The following is a 19,874-nucleotide window of genomic DNA, read 5'->3' on the forward strand; positions in this document are numbered from 1 at the left end:
AATATTGACCTTATAAAATATTTTATTAAAAAAATTAACCTCTTATAGCCTATATATTACCAAAATGACTTTTATTTTCAACATAGTGACCTTTATTTTATTATAGTGACTTTTTTTTGTATTAATAAAACAACCATAGTTTCTCTAATGTTAGTGGTCCACAATAAATTAGTGTGAACCAGGTCCATTTAAGAATTTGTAACTCCAATATATCTCCGAATCCCTTGTAACAGTGTGTGTGGATAGTAACATCCCACTACCCACACGTCACTAATCTTCTCAAAACTCCATTTATTCTGCTCATTTTAATCATCTCCTCCTTTCTCTTTTCTTGCAATTAATTCTAAGCAAGAACACTTTCATCATCATTCATCAGGTACTATATTTCTGCCCTTTTTTCTTTCTTCGTTTAACAATTTTGTTCATTTATTTCTGGGTTTTGGTTTGTTTTTTGAGATGGGTTGAATTTATTCAAGTTTTTAATCGAATTTTTGTGGGTTTTATGGTGTAAGATTGTCTTTTAGTTTATGGGTTTTCAAAAATATTGGAACTTTGGAAGTTGGTTTTGGTCTACATTATGTGTGATGCTGATTTGTATGGGGGTAATTTATGGGATTTTGCTTAAATTGTTTATACATTTCTTGATATTCTGAGACAATTGGATAAAATTGGCTGATTTAAGTATGATGGATCTTTTCATGATGAATTTCGGAAAGAGGAAAACAGCTATAAACAAATTAATTTGACCTGTTTTTCTGGAATTTATGTTTTCGCCTATGATCTTTTATGTGTGCTTTTGAAATATGCTACAAGTATTTCTTTTGAGAATCAAGTATCAACAATATTATTTAGAATGAGAACAGGAAAAGGGCTAAATGATGTTAAGCTGTAGACTTAAAAGACTTTTTAGATCTTTTAGATGTGAGGTTTGGCTAAATTAACTGTCTTCTTGATGTTCCTAATTGCTGAGCGCGGTGAGATGAGAGAGAAATCGGGTTAGGAAGGGAAGAATGTTATTGATTAAAGCTTGTAGGATAATAAATTTGCTGATCAAGACAATCCTGTAGCCCAATATTGGTTTTAGTACATATGATTGTGTCTGGTCTAGGGTTTTAGTAGTGGATCTTCATCGTACGAGACTCTTTTTGTCTGCTTTTTCTCGGATGCCCCTGCCAGCCTGATCATCTTAGCATTTTTTGGGGGCAGGAGTTGGAAAGGAAGTGTGTTCTGCATACAAGTATTGTATCGGTAAATCATATGTATTCTTCATATATTCCTTTTTTAAAAAATCTTTTAACTAGTTAGGTTTATTTGGGGTATAGTTCTTAATCTTAGCAAAACCTTTTTTTATCTACAATTGGGGATTATCTTATATATCAATGACTGTGTATTATAATGTAGTCACCGGTATTGTTAGAATTACTCATACTTCGTATTTGATATAAAAAAAAAAAAAAATTGCTTTAGTCCTCTGTGTTATAAAACTCTTTGATGTTAATTTGTTTCACAATCACCTCCATTATCAGCAGTTAACTGAATTCCACTATGAAGTTGATTCTTTCTTTCTGTCCAAGTAAAAATGGGATGTGAAATGAACACTATGGTGTTGATCAGTGATTGTTTCAATTCTTGATATTTCTGGTATTTGCATGTTTCTTAGGGAAAAAAGCCTGATGGAGTTATGAACCTGGGGCGTGTGTAAAGTAACAAGCTATCTGGAAATATAGTTTGATATCTGAGATAGTATACTTGTGGAAGATATGGCTCATTTCTATGCTCTGCTCAAGCCCCCTGAAGGCGCTTCTGTCACAAAGAGAGAAATGGTTCAACCAATACCAGCAAAGGTAAAGTGTTTAAACTGATAGACTTATGTTCTTTGTTAAGACTCACTCTTTAGTCTTTACCCAAGCCACTAGAGGAAATTCTAACATATCTTGAATGCAACAATACCTCTTTGCTTAGTCACACAGTAATTCTGGCTAGAAGTATTTCCGTGTTTGACATTTCAGTAGTGTACAAAAATTTATAAGCAGCACATTCGTACCTATGATGCATTCTGCAATACAATGTGCCTTACTTGGAATAGAAAGCCTTTGAACCCATTGACAACAATATCTGGGCTTTAGTCCAATAAGGATGAGACCAAGATGGGGTTATCTTCACAAGTCACTCCTATGTATACTTTTCCTCCCCTCATCCCTATCCTGTTAAATTTGATTATGGAGATCTGAAGATTTCATATCCTGTTCACCCCTTCTTTTAGGTCATCTCTGGGAGCTAGTCAGCCAATGAAAGGTCACGGCATCCATACTTATTATATGGCAGTTTTATAAACTTATAGACCAAGAATTTGTTAATGATACTATATGGCTTGTTAATTGCTGGAATTAATGAACTTAACAACACAGCTACTTCAATGGCCATTTAGCCTTATTTGATATGAGCCCGAATTAGCCTTGGAAGTTGGTAACACCCGTTTGAAAGGTTATGTAACTAGCACTTGTGACAGCTTTTTAGGAGTCGGTAGAGAATTCGAGAAAATTGGGGCCAAGTTTAGTTGGATTGTTAATGCTGTCATTCCAAGATGACATTAGAACGCCACTAATGAAGTTCTTGAATTAAGTTGGCATGAAGGCTTCTAACTCCTAGAAAGCCTCCCAGCTTACCAGAAACTTTCATTATCCCAGATGACATTGGAACGCCACTAATGAAGTTCTTGAATTAAGTTGGGATGAAGGCTTCTAACTCCTAGAAAGCCTCCCAGCTTACCAGAAACTTTCGTTATCCCTGATAGTTATCTATAACACTAATCTCCTAATTTCCAGAAGCCAATGGTGAATCTTAAGACCGATTTATCCTGCTCTCTACAGGGCACAGGCTAAAAGCTAACAGGAAAAGTATTTTAGGACAGAGGGGGTACTATTTATAAAACAACACCAAGTAAGAACAGTCAAAACTACTATTTGGAATATTATTTGCCCTTTTTCTTCTAATGACCTCTAATCTAGTGTTCACCAAACACCCTGAATACAAATTTATACACATTGATGTCTTAAACGTGTTGAGATTGTAGTAATTTGTCAGTCTAACTATATTATGACGTGCTTGTTTCAGGGACAAAAAATAGATGTTATGCAGCTACACCCAGATCCAGAATCAGTTTGTTGTGCCTCATGTTTGAAAAAAACTAGTTGCAAAATAGTCCGTAGTAAAACAAAGATGATGAACATTTTGCTAGAAAAAGGAAAGGCTGAAGATGCCCTGTCAATGTTTGAGCAGTTAATTGAAGATGGACATATTCCATCACTGATAACATACACTACTCTGTTAGCTGTTTTGACCATTCTGAAACGCTTTGAATTCATACACCCAATCATCTCCCAGGTTGATAAAAATGGGATGAATCCTGATTCTGTGTTTTTCAATGCTGTTATAAATGCATTTGCAGAATCAGGTAATATGGAGGAAGCTATGAAAGCTTTTCTGAAAATGAAAGATAATGGATACAGACCTAGTACCAGCACCTACAACACATTGATTAAAGGGTTTGGCATTGCTGGTCACCCAGAAGAATCAATGAAATTGCTTGAACAGATGTCCATAAACGGAATGGCAAAACCCAATCTAAGGTCATACAATGTGTTGGTTAGGGCTTGGTGTAGTAAGGGAAATATTACACAGGCATGGAATGTAGTCCGCAAAATGATGGCTTCTGGCCTGAAACCAGATACTGTTACCTACAACACTCTAGCAACAGCTTATGTTCAGAATGGCGAAACTAAGCTGGCAGAGGAGATGATATTGGAGATGCTAAGCAACAATGTACAATTGAATGAAAGAACTAGCTGTATCATAGCCAGTGGATATTGTAAAGAAGGTAAGCTGAGGGATGCTATAAGATTTGTTAATGAGATGAAAGGACTTAAAGGGCGCCCCTATCTTGTCATTTTTAATTCTTTGATCAAAGGCTTTCTGGACAATACAGACCGTGAGGGGGTTGATGAGGTGAGTTTTCACATTTCTCTACTCTGCCTTCGGTATATTACAAGATTAGTCTTTGTGCAGACAAACTGATTTTGTTATACTTCGTAATAAGAACCATTGAATTGGTCTATATCCCATGTTCTTTTCAGTATACTATTGGGTGCTTGTTATTTCATGTCTGTCATTACACAATTTATCTTTTGTGATTTGATACTCAATACTATATGTTTACCTTTGTTCTTTCTTGTGAACCACTGTTACGATATAAAATTAATCATGTGCAGCATCTTGAACAGGTTTTGAGATTAATGGAAGAATATGGACTGAAACCAGATGTGATTACATGTAGCACGATCATGAACGCATGGAGTGCTGCAGGTTTTATGGACAAGTGCCAAGAAATATTTGATCATATGGTTAAATCTGGAATCAAACCTGATGCTCATGCATATAGCATTCTTGCTAAAGGCTATACACGTGCAAGAGAACCTGAGAAGGCCGAGGAAATACTAAACCATATGATAAATATGGGTCTCCGTCCTAATGTTGTGATGTTCACAACTGTAATCAATGGTTGGTGCAGTATAGGAAATATGGAATGTGCTAACAAAATCTTCAAGAATATGTGTGATTATGGGGTATCACCAAATCTAAAAACCTTTGAAACACTAATTTGGGGATATGGGGAGGCAAAGCAACCGTGGAAATCTGAAGAAATGCTTCAGATGATGGAAGAATTCGGTGTCCAGCCTGAAGAAAGCACCTTCACACTCATTGCTGAAGCTTGGCAAGCTGCTGGTGTAGCTAAAGAAGTGGGTAGAGTTCTTGTTTCTGCAAGAAACCAGGTATTGACTGATCAAAGAAATAACATGGAGGAGCTGCCAGTTGTAAGTTCAGAAGATGTATATGAGAAACAACTGTCTAACTCATCGTATTCTGACATGTTGTTGACAACCAACGGAGCTATTGGTGATTCTAAAGGGTCTGGCCCTAGTACCATTAAAAGCCGATTGGTACTAAGAGATGCATCAGAATCTCCCTGGAATAATGCTGCTAAGTCCATTAATGCTGCTCAAGCTTGTCGATTTGGGACCAGACCACCCATCATTTGTCGGAAGCAATCTCATGGGCAGCCAAGTTTGTACAGCCACCTTGCTCTCTCATGTACATTGGTTTTCTTGAACTGAGAGAATTTGGGTGTTTCACGTCTTGGAATGTTACAGGGGTGAATACTCATTTGACACCCATTTAATGTTGTAGATACTAAAGTCTCCCTGTTCAGCCAGTTGCCCAGTTCCACTAATGTTGTAGCTTACTGAGCATATTGAATTGCTTAGTTCGGTACAAATTTCGGTTGTACAGAAAGCAAAAAAAACTGTAAGGGCATTTTGCTAATGTCATGAAAGTACTGATTACTTCAGAGAAGTATTATTTTTAGTCTCAAATACTCTATTTTCCCACTGCTTGTATATTAAACCCACGCAGAGAGCTTCGTACATACCTGTATTTTGGTCATTGTTATGACAGAAATATATGAGATACAGGCAAAAGATTTTATTGTATTTCTGCCACCACTTTCCACATATTATGGAAGCAAGTAGTTCAAAGAAGTTCAAATAAAAAGAGAAGGCATACTTTCAGAAAATTATACTTTGTATAATCATTCATCAATTTTACAGCTCAAAGAGGTCTCTACGTTCAAATAAAAAGAGAAGTCATACTTTCAGAAAATTATACTTTGTATAACTTCATTCATCAATTTGGTATACAGCTCAAAGAGGTCTCTACATATGCAAACCTAGGCTTGCTCAGAACTGTTATGCACAACTTATAAATAGTTAAATAGGTCTGTCTCTTTGTTTGTTTGTTTTTCTGCTGCAACTTTCGTTTTAATCTACCCTCAGTACATACTGCTCATAAGCAATTAGGGAAGGATATCGAAAGAGCAGCTATGCGTCAACTCTTTAAGTGGCTTCCTTTGCATTACAGTAGGTCATGTTATTTATCTGCTCTTGTCAGGCTTCTCAAGCTATCCTTCTGATGGATCAGATGGAACCCTACTAAGTAACCAAACCAAAAGTACTCCAACCAAAGCACCTGATAGATGTGCAATGTGGTTGACATTCTGTAACGAGTAGGTTCCAACAAAGCCATTCGACAAACCAGTTGATGCTTGAGCTGCTTCCATCACCTAACATGATAAGAGGATGAATAGAAAATTTATGTTTGGATAGCATTTTATAGAGCCCCGACAAGGTGCAAAATTAAGAGAGAAAAAACAAAAATATAGGCAGCCAAAGGTTTGGTATACCATCAGAGACCCTTAAAATTTTCCCAATAACCATATATTAGCTTGTCATCTTTAAATGCACTATCACTGTTCTTCCAAAGCAAAGATTTTGTAAAGCAGGGAGGTCACATACAAACAGTCACTATATAGGTCACACTCAATGAAAGCATAAAATAATTGAAAACCATTTGGTGGTTGAAGTACAATAATCAGTGACAGTTGTTGTCTTTACAAAGAGACCAAGGGTTCAGAGCCACAGTAAGCATGTCGAATTATTAGGCTTACAACATTCACAGTTATGAAGAGAGAATCTTTTATGTGTAACATGACATGTTAAACAGGTAATAGTTGAAACTCTTTTTTCCTAATGATAGGTATAAAGTTGTCTTATTTAACTGAGTTATACAAGATACTTGATAGTTGATACTGTTATAAACTTGGAGGGGAATTGGAGGAATACTCACTTTCTCTATCACAAATTGGCCCAATATGAGTACTTCAAGAATCTTTCTCCAATCCAATGACATCTGCAAGCAGCTAGGAAAGTCAGGCACAGCGTGACATGGCCTGCGATATATACATTCTCAACCTCAATATTACCTTCACAAGAACGCTTATTGCAAACAAACCGAAAACGGCACCAGAGGCTCCGACAGAAACTGCATTTCTTGGGAGAACCAACCAAGAAACAAGGTTTGCACCAGCACCTGTTAGAATATAAGAAAGCCACAACGCAAAGCTACCTTCTTCCTCTTCCACGAGCTTCCCTACATATATAGTGGAAAGCCACTCCGATTTTCAGATTGTGCAAGAACGAGGCATTCAGACCACATACAAAATTCAACAGAATCCAGTTGTCTTACCGAAAATGTAAAGAAAGAATAGATTGCTAGAAAGATGGTTCCTGCAGATGACAGAACAGCAGCTAAGATTAGTTGAAAGACAAGACCAGGACGCGGGTTTTGCACTATTGCTGAGGCCAAACACTATTTTTTTAATTGTTGGGAGAACAGGACTTTAGATGTAGCATACAATTGAGGCTCTCTCCTAAATATGCAATAAGTTCTATACGCTGCATTCTACTCAATCAAGTACTCGTTAGTGCATAATAGTTTTGGAACCTTACCAATTTGCATGACAAAATGCAGCTGTCACAAACTGATACCAAGCAGGTCGATTGTGGAACAAGTATAGGGCTTTGATGTCTCGAACCTAACAGATTAATAAGAAGGTAAAACCAGGTGATAGCTGAGCTACCTGAAGCAACAACTCTACAATAGCAAAGAAAGAAAAGCAACTCCCTCATGGTGAACAAATATACATAGTATATCAGTTTATAAGATAATTAGCACTGCAGTAGGGTTTCTGATAGGGAATTTTCCCATAATAAGTATAATTAGGGGAATCAATAGCTTCAAGTTATACTATTGACACAAACAGTTAAGTTTCATGTCTCTCCTCACCAAATTTGCATGATAAAATGCAAAGTTTGCTAAGGTATTTTCATACTTTTTGAAATTATATAATTACTTAATTAGTATATTAACCAAAAGAAGTGATAATTAGTATCTTAAGTTCTTAACCAAAAGAAGTGATAAATTCAGTACCAGAAACATATGATCTGCCACATATATAGCAAGGTTAAGAAGAATAATCCAGAATATTGCGTTAACACTCTTCTCTGGTTTGCGTCTCCCATATTGTTTCCCAAGCTCTAGCTGTGACATAGAGTCTGTAAAAAAATTTAAAATACTGCTTACAAAAGTACCCACTTTGATATCTATAAAGCTTGTCTGGAGGTTGCAAAAAAGATAAAGCTGATTAAATAAAAATTACTTGAGAATAATAGTAAAAAGAAATTAAATGCTTGATGAGATTAAAGCAGTGCATATGACAGGCACACCACAATTGTCAAGCAAATCTAAATATTGATCTCAGTCAAAGCAATTCATCTTAAACCTTAAAGCTAAAGTACAACATTTTTCTTTCGTCTGTACTGGTCAAGGAATCAATTCATATAATTAATGAGCAACCCTTCTTTGATTTTCTGGGAACTAGTAAACAATTTGATACTCATGCATCCTTCTCACTTGCCTCTGTTTTTACAAGGCAAGCTCCCCAAGTCCCTAACTTGTAGCCTACTTGTGACATTGCCATTTTCATTAAATTAAGAGATATCACTGTCTGTCTTCCAAGCTTACAGATTTATTCTGATTTGTGAGAGATATCATGATCATATTAAGAATAACACAGCTTTTATAATTCCTCTACGAAAGGACACTCACTCCCTCAAAATGCTAAACCAGCTATTGAAAGCATATCATCTTCCTAGTCATAACCCTTAATCCCAAGTCCCAACAAAATCTACGAATCTTCATCTTGATACAAAGTTACAATTGGAATTCCACAAGATAACATCAGCCTCATTTTCTCTCCAAAACTAAATTCGAATTCAGGTTTGTTAGTTTGCAGAATAGACAAAAGTCACAAAACCACACCTTGGAACCCTTACCCGTTATTCTCTACAACTGAACCAGATACAACAATTCAGCTTACAATCATCTTCTATAAATATATTATCATCCTCCAGAAGTTTGAACTCCTCCACTCAATAAGAAAGGAGTGTAAAATACAGCAATCCACACTAGTACTCTAAACAAAACCCACTAAGCTTAAATTTCTCACAGCATTTTGTAAAGCCAAATAAACCTATCCTATCAGTCACATGCATCCATTAATGTCATCAAACAAGAAGCACGTGTTCAAAAGTTTAACTCAACATATACACGCTCATTATCCATTGATTTAACTCCATAAACAAGTCTTCTTGAGAGCAAGGAATCTGATATAAACCCGAATGTACGTGTAACTGACACAGTGAATTATCACACAACTCCACTTACAATCTCTTAAGCTTCAATTAAAGAACCTAAATATTCTCAATCTGATTCTTATGTAGATAAGCAACACACAGCATAAATGAAACAATTCCAGCTAAAGCTAGCCACATAGATAACAACATAACCTCTTAACAACCACATGTTATCATTGCTCCACAGTAAATGGCGTAAAGCTTCTAAATTCACCCCAAAATTTCAATTTGATTACATGACAAGCATAAAATTCATACTTCCTAAACAACAAATTCCCAGAAAAAATTTAATAAAAACTTTGCACACAAATTATCAAGAAATTAGCTAAAATTTTCTTGCTTGAATTAACTAAAAACATATTAACATCAAAATAAGGGCAATTTAAGAATTAGAATCATAGAAAACTCAATCAATTAAATCCAAACAAAATAAACAAGTCAAATTATATCACCCCATCAATATATGTAATCATTTATATAAAAATAAGAACACTCTCAATTACTGTTAGAGAAGAGAAAGAAAGGGTACCAGAATCACTGAATTTGCAAAAAAGGCGAAACCCAGAAGTGGGGTGGAGAGGATAAGCAAAAGGAGAAGAGCGAGAAGTGGAAACATAATTGGGAGTTGAAAGTGTTGGTTTTCTGTGAAAATTGGAGAGAGAAATGGCGCCAAAGACATGGAATTTTGGGTTGAATTGAGGACGAAAAATAGGTATGAACATCCCATTTGTAGAAGAAGATGGCCTTAATGCAAGGAATTGCGCCATTTTCTTCTCTCTCACTGTATAGCCTTTGCTTGGTTGAGCTACTTGATTATTGTCACAATATTGGCATCTCCTATGCTAGGCTTGCTAGCTAGTTTTTGGGTGAACAAGAGGCATATAATATAATGATATAGATGTGATTCAAAAAATTAAGAGATACATGTAAAGGAGCATTTGATACTCTAAATGCGTTGTTAATTGTTAGTGATGATTATGATGATAGCTACTTTTTATGATTATTAATTGGAATGTTCTTGAATGATATAGGTTCATAAATCAATACATAAATGTCAAGTGCTCCTAAAATTTGTCCAGTTTTCTTGATTAATTGAACATGTTAAGAGCATTTTTCTGGTTTTCTTGAAAAATCTTGGAACTCTTTTGGCAATGTAAAATTTTAGAAAACTTGAAGAGTTTTAGTATCCACAAGTATTGCAACAAATACCTTTAAGAACAAAATTTTTTGATTTAATCATTTGTTCATTACTGTTCTAATTTTGGATATGTACTTTGCAAACGCTAAACAAATTAGATTATAGTGTTATTGTTTTGTTGTTAAAATAGAAGTACTCGAGTAATTGTTAGTTTATCAAAGTAAAATTATGTATAATACAAGTGACTAAAATCCGACTAATGTGCATGGTGCATCATGATACAATGACCTCTCAACCCCCCCCCCCCCTTCTTAAGGTTTCTTGTTCGCTAAATTAAACAAGGTTAATTGAAATAAATTTTGTCTTACTAAAACCTTCCCTTATCTTAAACATGATGAGGTGGATGATGTCTTAATAAAATTTTCTTTTTTTAACCTTTACTCAATTAATTGGAAAAAAATATTACAAAGTACGGAGTAATTATTAGTTTAAGCAAAGTTCTTGTAAATAGATTATAATGTGATTGCAAATTTGAATATCTTTATTGTCAATTTTACATGAGTGGAAAACCCTAAAATAGCTTTAGTATAAGAAGATCAGAGGCACGACATCAGTACAGGCATGTAACTAGTACAATATGAAACTTAACTAAATTAAACTTGAACTACATTTTTTTGTTGGAAAAGCACGACACGACACAACACGATACGATAAAACACAGAAAAAATAACTTAAATTGGATTTCTATCACACTAGTCCATTGACAATCCTTCTTTCAAAACACCTCAGATAAACTCACCCATATGTAAATTTGATTCATCTAATCATCATCCCTCATGCCCTAATCAATTATGTTAATTGTTGACTTATGTGTTTATACTGATAAAGGGGTATTTTGGGGAGTTTGGGACATAAAAATAAGGAGTATTTCAAGAAGCAATTCTGACTGGTCGAGTGAACCCCAACTCAAATAGGCACACATTCTCTCGTTGGTGAACTCAATTCTGCTCCCGCCGCCGTCGCCGTCGCCGTCGCCTACGTTGTGCGCCTGGTATTACTTTTTTCTCCCTTCACTATCTACTCTGCATCTTGTCTTTGAGTATTAACATGATTACTAAAGTTTACTCTTTGAAATTTAAAACTTTAATTCAATGTTGCAGTATAGTTGAAATTCTTATACTTGTATATTGTAGCATCCTATCATCTCATCTATAATATTGTGTGGAATTTGTTTGTAAAAATTTGATCTTTTTGGGGTTTATGTACTGCATTTTAACTATGACTTTGTGGGTGTTATGGTGAAGAAATTGTTGTTAGAAATTTTGACTGGGGGGGTTGTTCCTGAGGTCAGGTAGGTCGAGTTTGCTGGGGTCTGTATTCTGCGGCTCAACTTTCTTAATTGCGATGTGTTTTATTCTTAGTCCTTGGATTGTATCTTAATTCCTAGACTATATATATTGCCATTAAACCTTGTTATTAGGTAAACACATTTGAGGGTTTAAGAGAGGTTTTGTGAGGAGCAATTGCCTATTATACTGTTCATGCTTGTAATCTCATTTTCATTCATCATCAATACTACTTCATAGTGCAATGTGGGTTTTTTCTCCCGGTTCTCGGGTTTTCCCACGGTGACATCGTCTCCTTTACTTTGCTTATTTACTTCATGTTTGTTCTTGGTTGATTGGTTGCTTTGTTCATTGTTGTTGTGGGTTGATTGCAAGTTTAGTTGGCACTCTAAATCCTATCATATAGTTGATGTTTTCATGCTTGTGTTTGTTTTTTTTTTTTTTTTTGGGGTGATTTTTTCTTCTGGGTTCATCATAATTGTTGCAAGAGAGATAATTTCGTAGGTTGATTTTGTTTGCTGTTTGGCGGTGTTTTACAGTGTGAAAGAATGGAGCAAAGATTAGCCAATAGTTGGAATATGACTGTGAATGAGAAGAATTTTATTGAAACGGCATTGCTTTCGGATCTTAGAGTTGATGGACGTCGCCCTTTTGACTACCGTCGCTTAACCATAAAGTTTGGCCGGTAAAAGATTTGTTCTTTCTTATACTTGTGTGTTGTTATGAATGTCGTTTTATAAGTTTTATGTGCATTGATAATATGTCTTTATTACATATAGCCCTACAACTGATTCCACATATAGAAAAATGTCAGAATCATGACACTATGGGCTTTCCTCTCTATCTGTTTTAGCATACTCTTATTGCAGTGAACTGATAGCATGCAAGGTCCTAGAATAGCCTTATAAAGTGCCAGTATGACTAGGCAGCTAGAACCACAAGGTATCAGGACTTAACAATAACTAACATCACTGCGTAGTAGATGTCCTATGCAGTGTCTTTTGAGATGTTCAAAGAGCTCGTTGTTACCACTCTTACCAGATATACACTAGGAGAGTAGGAGATGAACTATTATTAAAAGGCCTTCGATTGGAACTTTTTCTTTTGTGTGATACATATTTAAAAGAAAATTGAAAGCAGATGTATGCGATTAGGTTAAAGGACTTATCTTTCACACGCCTAGCATGATGTGATGTCCTAAAATGGAGGAGCAGGCAGGCCATTTTGGATGTAGTGTATATATTGGGGAAAAGGTGATTTAAGGTTTTTCCTTCTCGAGCATTTAGGGTGGAGTTGAAGTTTGATGTGTTGTTGGGATAAACAAAGACAGTTTTGTCAACTGGATAGGCTGACCTATGCAGGTGAGATTGATAACTAAATATTTGGCATGTAGGTTCTGCAACGAGTGGTTGCCTACATAGCTCAAAGTAAAGTAACTTTTTGTTGGTGCACCGTCAACTCAAGGCACCCCAGGGGACTGCAGATTGCTGACTTAATGTTTTCTATCTTTAACTCTTCTATTAACATTTAAATCACAAGACTCCTCCTCCTGTTCTCTTCATTTGAATGGGTGGTTTGATGCATTATGATATATGAAAGAATTTTGGCATGCGTTGTATCCCATGTGATCTCACCTTATATCTTGGGTCTAGGGCCTTATTGCATTAGTGTCTCCTACCCTTCAAATCACTTTGTGAAGGTACATCAATATGACCTCGTTTGCAGAAAATTCCTGATTTTTTAATTTGTTTTCCATCCTACCTTGAATGGAGATGGATTATGCACAAAACTGTTTAGGAAATATTGATGATGAGCTGTGGCCAATAAGATCCATGAAAATAGGATTTCCAAATTATTCTTCTCTAGAAGAGCATTCAAAATATGTTTTCTGTTGCCATGATGTATTTTCTTTCCTGATGCATTTCATTTTTGAAAGTGATATAAACCCTAGATTTTGATCTCAGTGTATGAAGTACGGAGTAATTGTTTTTTTTCAGTAACTAATGGTTTTTATAGTTTAATTATGTATTGTAACATTACAGGTCAGAACATAATGGCCATGAATTATTGAATTAATTAGTTTGATAATGTGACATACTCTGGTTATATATGAGTTGCTTCTGGTTTGATGTCTTTTGCTTAATAATATGGTGATTCAGAAATCAGAATTGCTCATACTTTCTTTAAATTGCAGAGAAGATGGTTCTTCTGAGGTGCAGCTTGGCCAGACTCATGTCATGGGTTTTGTGACTGCTCAGCTTGTTCAACCTTTTAAAGACAGGCCAAATGAAGGATCACTCGCTATTTATACCGAGTTTTCTCCTATGGCTGATTCCTCATTTGAGGCAGGACGCCCTGGAGAATCTGCTGTGGAATTGGGACGTATAATAGATCGCGGTTTGAGGTTTGTTTTAACTTCAATTCTTCTAGATCATACCATTTATTGCTTGTACAGAAATTGTATTGACTCTGAAATGCTCTTTCAGGGAGAGCAGGGCAATTGATACAGAATCACTTTGTGTCCTTGCTGGCAAATTAGTGTGGTCCATTCGTATTGATCTTCACATACTAGATAATGGAGGGTATGGTGTGATGTTTCTTTTCATGAGACAGAACTCTATTTTCTTGTGTCTTGGTATTTTTACATATGACAGCTTATGTTTCTCATTGGCTCAGAAATCTTGTTGATGCTGCAAATATTGCTGCTTTGGCAGCCCTTCTGACATTCAGGAGGCCAGAGTGTACTCTGGGGGGAGAAGATGGACAAGAATTAACCGTGCATCCTCCTGAGGTGGGTTGATCTCTCTCTTAATTGGAACCATTTTGGCTAAAGTCTTTTTTTTAGGTGCAAAATTTGGCCAAAGTCTATGGTTATAGCACTTAAATTGTATGGTTCCAAGTAAGGTTCTGTTCTAATTGTATGGCATTATGCTTATAGCTAATAGGCTCCTGCCGTTATTGATACATGTGATAAATGGCTTGTTTCTAGAGTTTTTTGAAGGAAATTGACTCCGTTCACTTAAAAAACAAAGTTCCTTGACCCATTTACTGTAGTTAAGTCGGTTTTGGTTAATTACAAGAGGCCATTCCCACAAATTTCATGATTTTAAATTCTTGTCCTTACTTTGGCAGGTTCGTGAGCCACTTCCATTGATAGTTCACCATCTTCCTATAGCCGTGACATTTGCTTTCTTCACTTCTGATAGTGTTGTGGTAAGAAATGAAATTAACAGCTTCTCTTTTAGAGAATTGATAGCCTTTGCTATCAGGATGGACATTTCATGTATTTTAATTGATACAGGTGATAGATCCTACTCACTCTGAAGAGGCCATAATGAAAGGCAGAATGACTGTTACGATAAACACAAATGGAGATATCTGTGCCATTCAAAAGGGTGGTGGAGTTGGTGTCATGCATAATGTTGTTATGCAGTGCTTACGGGTTGCTTCGGTCAAATCTGCTGATATAACTACCAAGATTAAGGAAGCTGTAAGATCTAGTTATATTCTTTGTTATTATGTTATATCGGAATTTTATTATGAATTTTCTGTCGTTGTGGTGGTGGTTCTGGCATTTTTGGTGGAGTTTCTAACCATATAAATTCGAATTTACTTTTAGGTTGAATCATACAACACAGAAAAAGCATATCGCAAGGTCAAGCGCCACCCATCTGCTGCAGGGGGTCAAATTGAGAGGTTAGCATCGAAAGTATATGCTATAAGTAGAAGCAGATATTATGTAAAATTGGATTATCATCATCTAAGAGATGATAAAGCTAGTTATATATGATAGTCCTGCATCTGTTTTCATGCTTAACTGCTTGTGCTTTCCTCTATCTGAGCCAATGATCTAAGACTAATTTTTCCAAGTCAGAATGTCAGATAGTCCCTGCAGTGAGTTCAGTGTTACTTTCTGTGTGTGTTTAAACCTTTCATATGGCGAGTTGTTTCATTTCCCTGAAACCAAGTTACTGAAAAATATATGTAAGTTGTCAAAATGCTTTTCATAAGTGCCTGAAGACAGGAGGTAAAAGGGTTGACAAGGATGAGCAACAAATTGCCAACAATGAGGGAATCAGGGAAAGAAATTATTAAATTTGTAATGCATTTGTCATATGAGATTAGTCTTTCTCCATTTCTCTCTATGGACCGGTTCGAAGAGTGGAAGAGTGGGACCATGGAGGGCTTAAACAAGGGAGAGGGAGACCAAAAATGACTTGGTTGGAAGGATTTAGGAAGGATATGAGGTATATGGATTTGCATGAGGATGAAGTATTGGACCGTAAGAGATGGAGGAGGAAGATTTATGTCGATGACTACACGGAATAATCAAATTTGGTTCATGTTAGCCGACCCCACTTATGGGATTATGGCTTCGATTGATTGATTGATTGTCATATCCTATAATCTGATCTGTAATTGTATATCTTTCTCCGTTATAAAGATACAAGTCATACAACCAAAGAAATATTAAGGTTATTTGAATGCTTCTCTTATCTATACTGTATTCTTTGAGTGCTTATTTTCCTTGTTCATTATCATGATTGTTAGTCTCCATGACCCCAATTTATCTGCACTACATTACTTTCTACGTATGCACTGTCTCTAATTTCTTGAAAAACTTTTGCAGGTAAACTAATGCTAGACATCCATCAGACGATTTGTTTAAAAACACCACAACAAGAATATGGAGTTTCATCACTGTCATTTTTCTGGCGAGACAAATTTTGCCCTGGAAATTGAGGAAATAGACGGGTTCTTTTTCTCACCGGTAGGTTTCTTTTAATTCTCTGGAGGATTAATTGCAAAAATTTTGTTAGCACATGACTTCAGATAATGTCCTAAAGAACTTATGGACAAATTCATTCTAAATAGTAGCATTTGGAATTCAAATTTTTATGGCTTTTCAAGCTGCTCTTCATGATCTAGAATTCCTATCTTGGAATAATAGAGCCCAACCCTATCTATGGCCTATCAACCATGTAAATTTGTTATTCTGTGTATACACTAGCGTTTTTGCTGTATATACGCCTTTGTCCTACCATCTTACCCTTTGCTGCTGTTCTATTGCAGGCATCTCAACTTCTCACCTACAACATAGGACTGTATATGACATTAGCGAGTCTGATACATTTTATTAGAAGGAAAGCTTGAACTTCTACGTAAACCTTCTTCTTGTTAACCTTCCGGCTTCTCTTTTTCAACCGTTTATCTAGTTGACTTGTTAATAGTTTGTTTTTGCAAAAACTGCTACAGCTTTGGGGGGCTTCTTCCCTTCAAGCTAATTATCGCTGTTTATATTTACAAATTTACAACCACTGATCATCTTGTTAATTTCCCTTGTTGAAACTGTTGTTCTTTTGGATTGTATGTTTTGAAAATTCATCCTGAATGTGTTCTTAAACGTCACTGAAATTCACCTATTCAAAATCTACGGACTTCAATCCTTTGTAGTTTGTATACTTCATTTTACACAAATATATCTCGATTGCATACAAGTATTACTCTATAACTGTTCCCTTAAAAATTTATCTCAAGTACTTTGTAGTTGTTAATTCCTCTCTCTTATTAATTTAAAAATGAAAATGATTAAAATAATCAAAATAATCAAATTCTTTTATTTTCAACAAAGCCATACCATCTTTATATGTGTTCAAAATCGTTCTTATAAAAAATCACCAACGATGATGCATGATGGTGTCTAATATTGTTAATCTTTTCGTTTTGTAGTAAGGGCAACACTTATATTTATGTCTATTTTCTAAATGGCAAAAGCTAGTAAGCTCTTTCGAAGCGTTAGATTAGAGAACTAAAAGTGGAAATATTAAAATTAAATTAACATTAATTACATTGAATGACGCGTGATTTTGTTATGCATTCATAACTTAATACTATTTTAAGCAATATATTCATTAGTTATCTAACACCTCATGACGCTCGTTAACAAGATCCTTCATAAATTACTGCAACACTTCCTTAATTAGGTAAAAATTACTACTATTTTATTACTTTATCTCTTGTACTAATTCCACCTCCAATCCTCCACGTCTTTTAAAAAAAAATAAAAAAATAAAAAATAAGAAAAATCCACCTCCACAACTATTTTACTAGTATTAAATTATTTTTTTCTTCTTTTTTGAGGACTACTAGTATTAAATATCTCTCCTACTAGTAATTAAATATATCAAAATCACGAGAAAGCCTAACTTAACATAAACAAAAAAACGTTTATCAAGTGGGATTGTTTTATTTTTAGGAAATCAAGTGGGATTTCGGTAAATAAAGTAAAATAAATGCCCTAGGCATCATGACATTTTCAAAAATAAATCAATATTTTTCATTTTAATTGAAAATTATTGATTTATTTACGAAAATGTCACTGGATAAACTTTTTTTTTTTTTTATCAAGATGTTAAACTTATATCTTCCCTTCTACTAACTACTTCCTCTGGCTTTTTTTATTTGATATTTATTATATTTTCACAATTGTAATGATGTATGCCACTAATTATTATATCAATTTTAACATTAATATCTCTAATTACATTCACAATACCAACTTAGAAGGTAAACGGACACTAATCATGCTATATCAACTTTTTTTTTTTTGACGAAACGTATCACATGTCTATCATGAGTGTCATGTACGAGTATCAACCAAATCAAAATGATTGTACAATTGTACTAATATACTCATTTAGGGTCTGTTCACATTTACTTAATTTCAGTTCAGTTCAGCTCCAATCAGTTCAGTTCAGCTCCTAATATCCCTCTCTCATAAAATATTCATTTCAGCTCAGTTCAGTTCAGTTCAGCTCCAATCAGTTCAGTTCAGCTTAGTTCAGTAAATGGGAACAGGCCCTTAGTCATTCTAATCCACCACCACGTACCAAAGATAAGCTTAACCTAGAAATTAAACATTATACATCAATATTCATGTAACATAAACTTATAATAATAGAGCTGTCACTTCGTGTCTTACTAATCGAAGGTGGGCACAATGAGAAACTATTGTAGGTCATTTTTGTCATGGAGCCATTAACTCATTTGATTATGGTTGTTGTTGTGTGCTTTGAAACTATGTTATCGTCTTATAAATTGTCACTTTGATTTAAAACCTTATTACTTATCAATCTTTATCACTTCAATAAACAATACATTAATGCCTTAATGGTAATGTAATCTGTTTGTTTCAATTTCATATGATTATTTACCGTGAAAACACAATCTTAGAAGGTGCACTTTCAACAAGAGAAATTAACAAGACGATCAATGGTCATAAATTGTTTATACAGTAGGTTTTTTTTTTTTTTTTTTTTTTTTTTTTTTTTTTTTTTTTTTTTTTTTTTTTTTTTAAATACGAAGATTGTGTAGATTAATAAACAAGTACATCAATGGGCTGTTGGCTTCTTCCCTTCAAGCTAATTACTGTAGTAATTACTCAAGATGATCAATTTTTTTTATTTATTTTTATAATACCAATATTTTACTTAGGAGTAGTAAAATATATTTATACAAAATTAAACATACTAATACGTAGTAATTATAGTTGTGTCTCGATTTATGTGTCTAGTCAAACTATTGCAATTAGTAGTTAAAAAAAAAAATCACTTTAATAATGTCAAATTTAGGCAATTTACTTGAATAATCCCAACTATGGACTAATAATCCCAACTTTTGATATGAGTTTGCCTCTAACGGTACCAATAACAAAGTGAAATGCTAAGTACCGCCATCCAAATTTATCGCCACCGCCATGATTTCGAGCAAACTGACAATTTTGCCCTTATTAAACCCAAACCCATTATTCAGCCTTATTTTTTTTCTCTCTCCTCAAACACCAACCACTCACCTTTCTTACCACACGACCACTACATATTTGAGAATTACCGGGAAGCAATTGGCAGCGAGCTCAGGCAGCAGTGGCGACTTCGACAGCGGAATGGGTGGAAATGAGGTAAGTAGTTTCCAATTTGTTTTTTTATTTTATTTTTTTTATGTAATAGGTGGCGGGTAACCGAAAGTGAAAATCGGTTGCCAGCACTGGTAACCGGCGACCTAATCCGGTTGACTGCAGCCAGTAACCGGTTTTCACCTCTGGTTACCATGGTGGGCAACCGGTTTTCACCTCCAGTTACCAGCCACCATATTTAATTTTTTTTTTAAGAAAACTGACCGATTTTTAATTGGGCTCTGGTAACCGGATTTGACCTCCAGTTACCATGGACGGTAACCGGATTTGAC

The 19,874-nt window shown here is 35.1% G+C and overlaps 3 protein-coding genes across 3 annotated transcripts; 2 read left to right on the plus strand and 1 right to left on the minus strand.

Annotated features, from left to right (window-relative positions):
- Positions 1-218: 218 nt before the first annotated feature.
- LOC145595638 (uncharacterized) lies at positions 219-5,546 on the plus strand. Its single transcript, XM_081652054.1, has 4 exons — positions 219-376; positions 1,661-1,844; positions 3,115-4,005; positions 4,281-5,546. The coding sequence occupies exons 2-4, from the start codon at positions 1,761-1,763 to the stop codon at positions 5,169-5,171; spliced, it is 1,866 nt and encodes a 621-aa protein (XP_081508180.1). The 5' UTR covers positions 219-376; positions 1,661-1,760; the 3' UTR covers positions 5,172-5,546.
- A 159-nt stretch (positions 5,547-5,705) lies between these two features.
- Positions 5,706-10,061, minus strand: LOC145595639 (rhomboid-like protein 11, chloroplastic). The gene is made up of 7 exons (XM_081652056.1): positions 9,676-10,061; positions 7,882-8,006; positions 7,401-7,486; positions 7,138-7,178; positions 6,875-7,041; positions 6,739-6,801; positions 5,706-6,175 (listed from the first exon to the last, which is right to left on the minus strand). The coding sequence occupies exons 1-7, from the start codon at positions 9,911-9,913 to the stop codon at positions 6,014-6,016; spliced, it is 882 nt and encodes a 293-aa protein (XP_081508182.1). The 5' UTR covers positions 9,914-10,061; the 3' UTR covers positions 5,706-6,013.
- A 1,183-nt stretch (positions 10,062-11,244) lies between these two features.
- LOC145594861 (exosome complex component RRP45B-like) lies at positions 11,245-17,006 on the plus strand. The gene is made up of 10 exons (XM_081651205.1): positions 11,245-11,335; positions 12,170-12,315; positions 13,825-14,034; positions 14,117-14,212; positions 14,307-14,421; positions 14,763-14,843; positions 14,932-15,120; positions 15,250-15,326; positions 16,261-16,401; positions 16,704-17,006. Exons 2-9 carry the CDS (start codon positions 12,179-12,181, stop codon positions 16,262-16,264), a joined length of 909 nt encoding a protein of 302 aa, XP_081507331.1. The 5' UTR covers positions 11,245-11,335; positions 12,170-12,178; the 3' UTR covers positions 16,265-16,401; positions 16,704-17,006.
- Positions 17,007-19,874: the final 2,868 nt, after the last annotated feature.

This window comes from Chenopodium album, chromosome 19 (assembly GCF_948465745.1).
Source record: "Chenopodium album chromosome 19, dcCheAlbu1.1, whole genome shotgun sequence".
NCBI lineage: Eukaryota > Viridiplantae > Streptophyta > Magnoliopsida > Caryophyllales > Amaranthaceae > Chenopodium > Chenopodium album.